Raw genomic sequence first — 4,263 nt, 5'->3', positions numbered from 1 at the left:
CCTCCGCCGTGTCCTTTGCCGTATCCACCTCCTCCATGTCCTTTACCGTATCCACCTCCACCGTGACCATATCCTCCTCCTCCGTGTCCTTTGCCGTATCCACCTCCTCCGTGACCTTTTCCGTATCCACCTGGTGTTGGGTCAGCAACCGTGGCCGCCAAGATGCTGGAGGCAGCCAGCACGAATATTATCTGAAAGTGAAATGAAAGTAAAGATCATTTCTTGGGGACAAAACAAGCGTTTCTATTTTTATCCTTTTCTCTCTGTACATTTCTATAAACCATTTTAACTCATATAAACTAATTGTAATCAATTATCTGAATTATTCCTTTTCTTTTCTTCAGTAAGAAACCCAAAACACGATTCCATTAAATGTTTTCGTCACTCACTGTCTTGGACACCATCGCGTCCTCTGTTTCGGAGCGTCTCCTCGGAGGCGAAGAAAGGAATGTGACTCGGAGGCTCCTTGCACGTGTTTTATACTCGACTGTTGCTGAAAGGTAATCACGGATGCGGTCATTTGATTTGGAATTCTTCGTGTTTCTCTTTTAGACATTGAGAAAGGATATGAATTAGAACGAATGTGATTGACACGCCTCGGTGTTATATCTTCATCTCAATTTAAATGAGTACATAACATCAAAAGCGTCAGTTACATTTATTACTTTGAGAATCTATTCACGCCCTTTTCATATACCTCTCCATGTATCAGCAAACTGGGCAATGCCTTGCTAGAAACCCGTTATCAATATCAAGACTCCTGCCAAGTTGAAGAGACATTTCGGGAAGGTCTAAATTTTAGGTTCTGGAAGGTCATTTCATAGACATGTATAGCTCTTAAGATTTATGTACAGATATTCCCATATGCGCATGAGGTACATGCGTATATATATATATATAATATATATATATAATATATATATATATATATATATATAATATATTATATATTATTTATATATATATATAAATATAATATATATATATATATATATATATATATATATATATATAATATATATATATATATATATAAATACATACACACACACACACACATATATATATATGTATTTATATATACATATATATTTATTTATATATACATACATATAAGTATATAAATATACATACGTATATATGTATATATGTAAATATGTATATATATACATATAAACATATGTAAATATATGTATGTATGTATATATACATACATACATACATTCACAACTCATTTAAGGATGTATTGATGTGGTTTCATTTAAAACTTTTGGAAGGTAATAAATATGCGATACGATTCGTATTCTGCATCATGTGAGAAGATTAAATGTTACAAACGTTAACATAAATAAAAATACCCGCTTAAGAAACAGTATTTGCAAGAATATGACTGCAAAAGAAGTCTATATAGAAACAGGTTTTTCTTTCATCCTCAAGTTGCAAGTTTGCGATTTATCAAAGGGAAATGGCTTCCAACGCTACCTTCGTGAATATCCAGCGATATTCTCCAAGTGCAAGAGATGGAAACAGATGTAATAGGACAGATCACGGTGAATTTACCAATTGGAAAAATAGAGTAAATGTAATCATACACTTTTTTCTGTGTCTGGAAGCGGTGCATGTATCATTATAATGTATGCTTTACCATTCCTGGAATATGGATAATTAAAACCTATAATTGTCATAAAGTGCTACTGGTCAGAGGGCTCCCGAGAGCCCTAAACGAAAGTATTCTACGACTTATAATGCCGTTAGGTATGCTCGAGTAATGGGAGAAGTATATGCTCGCGGGACAACTAAAAAAGAAGAAGAAGAAAAAAAAAAATAATAATAATGAGACTCCTTCGTTGATAGACATAGAATCAAAGTGAAAAAATATCTGGAAGATTTTGAGGATCTTGCTAAATCACAGTAAAGCTCTCAACTTTACTGTCGCATAGGCGGCTGCAAAATACAACTGCATTTATGCTGCAAGTTGTTCACTAAACAGTTTAGAAACTTTAGCGAGAATTTTTAGTAACAAGAATGAGAAGCAGATATCAAAACAAGATGCAGAACGAGTAAGTAAATATTGCAGCAGGAACGGATGTATACAACTGGTTCGTTGTTCAGTTGTTCCCCATTTTTTACAAATAAAGTACTTTAGATTTTTTTGTATTCTATCTCCATTTTTTTCATTTTCTTCTTATTTACACCTACTTTGTCAGTAACTGATATATACTTTTTAAGAGATAAAATGATCCGAAAAGTTTAAGCCATGAGTTATTCTCCACCTTATATGCCGTGAAGCGGTCCCTGAACAAGATGCTACCATTGAGTTGTAATGTTATTTCCATTGCTTTGTTTCGTATTTCCTTTTTATGGAGAGAAAAGACATTCATGATAACGATAGTAAATATTGACCTTTTCGTGTTTTCAACATTACCTTTATTCCTGATGTTGCACATGTCACATGGTAGTTGTTGCAGGGTCATAGTATTCTCTTGATTATTGTTAAAAATCCTTAGTATGCTATCCTTCGTCGTATAATCCTATCTATTGCATTATTGTTAAAATTTCTTGGTATGTTATCCTTCGTTATATAATCCTCTCTGTTGCACTCGTTCATGCATTACCAGGGTCAATTTATAACTGTTTGTTATAGTTGCAAATTCATGACCATATAGTAACCCTTATATGGTCTCTAATTATTGCTTATCATTCAAATGAATTCAATGAATCAAAAATAATTTTATGTTAATGACGTAAAGGGATTGATATAGGTATGTAAAGAATGATTTCGGATTTATGTGTTTATTCTTGTATATACAGCTATCACTAGAATTATTTCGACGTAACACTGAAAAAAGAAGAAGAAAAAAAATCATTAGTGATAGATAATATAATGGGAATCAGTTACGTTTTTCCATGATATGTAATGAAGACATAGCATGAATAGATATATCATTCTGATTATAAAGTACATGTAAATGTATCTATATCTATATCTATACATATATCTATATAATGTACATGTATAAGTTATATATATCAATCTATTTATATGCATGTACATATATGTGGTATGTATACAATATATTTAGATGTATCTATACTTATATATACATATATGAATAGATATATAGATATACAGGTAAACAGAGAGAGAGAGAATATCTTACTCAAACATGCACACATAAAAATGTCTAACCTTATTCTATGTGACCTCAATGGCCATACCCGTAGCCGCCTCCGTGGCCTTTACCATATCCACCTCCTCCATGGCCATATCCACCTCCACCGTGGCCATATCCGCCTCCACCGTGGCCATACCCACCTCCACCATGGCCGTATCCACCTCCACCATGGCCGTATCCACCACCGCCGTGTCCTTTGCCGTATCCACCCCCGCCGTGGCCGTATCCACCTCCACCGTGGCCGTATCCACCTCCACCGTGGCCGTATCCACCTCCACCGTGGCCGTATCCACCACCACCGTGTCCTTTGCCGTATCCACCTCCACCGTGGCCGTATCCACCACCGCCGTGTCCTTTGCCGTATCCACCTCCACCGTGGCCGTATCCACCACCGCCGTGTCCTTTGCCGTATCCACCTCCACCGTGACCGTATCCACCTCCACCGTGGCCGTATCCACCACCGCCGTGTCCTTTGCCGTATCCACCTCCACCGTGGCCGTATCCACCTTCACCGTGGCCGTATCCACCACCGCCGTGTCCTTTGCCGTATCCACCTCCACCGTGACCGTATCCACCTCCACCGTGGCCGTATCCACCACCGCCGTGTCCTTTGCCGTATCCACCTCCACCGTGGCCATATCCACCACCGCCGTGTCCTTTGCCGTATCCACCTCCACCGTGGCCGTAGCCACCTCCTCCATGTCCTTTACCGTATCCACCTCCGCCATGACCATATCCTCCTCCTCCGTGACCTTTGCCGTATCCACCTCCTCCATGACCTTTTCCGTATCCACCCGGTGTTGGGTCAGCAACCGTGGCCGCCAAGATGCAGGAGGCAGCCAGCACGAATATTATCTGCAAGTGAGATGAAAGTAAAGAAGATAATTTCTTGGGAACAAAAGAAACGCTTCCATTTTTTATAGTTTTCATTTCTTCAGAACTGATTATAATCAATCATCTGAATTATTCCTTTTCTTTTCTTTCGTAAGAAACCCAAAACGCGATTCCATTGAATGTTTTCGTCACTCACTGTCTTGGACACCATCGCGTCCTCTGTTTCGGAGCGTCTCCTCGGAGGCGAAGAAAG

At 38.3% G+C, this 4,263-nt stretch overlaps 1 protein-coding gene across 1 annotated transcript in view; it reads right to left on the bottom strand.

The window, feature by feature from the left end:
- Nucleotides 1–3,206: 3,206 nt before the first annotated feature.
- LOC122247384 (uncharacterized) overlaps nt 3,207–4,263 on the bottom strand; it is an 8,176-nt gene continuing 7,119 nt past the window's right edge. The window contains exons 3-5 of the mRNA XM_086549107.1: nt 4,207–4,263; nt 3,705–4,031; nt 3,207–3,476 (exon numbers count right to left, since the gene is read on the bottom strand). The exon at nt 4,207–4,263 is cut by the window's right edge and continues 47 nt beyond it. Of these exons, the coding sequence (XP_086405233.1) occupies nt 3,207–3,476; nt 3,705–4,031; nt 4,207–4,263 (654 nt within the window). The remainder of the gene's footprint in view (nt 3,477–3,704; nt 4,032–4,206) is intronic.

Source organism: Penaeus japonicus, unplaced genomic scaffold, assembly GCF_977035675.1.
Source record: "Penaeus japonicus unplaced genomic scaffold, GWHDUDI00000001_assembly GWHDUDI00000021, whole genome shotgun sequence".
Classification (NCBI taxonomy): domain Eukaryota; kingdom Metazoa; phylum Arthropoda; class Malacostraca; order Decapoda; family Penaeidae; genus Penaeus; species Penaeus japonicus.
Note: the sequence above shows the minus strand (reverse complement) of the source record. Positions and strands in the feature narration are given on the sequence as shown.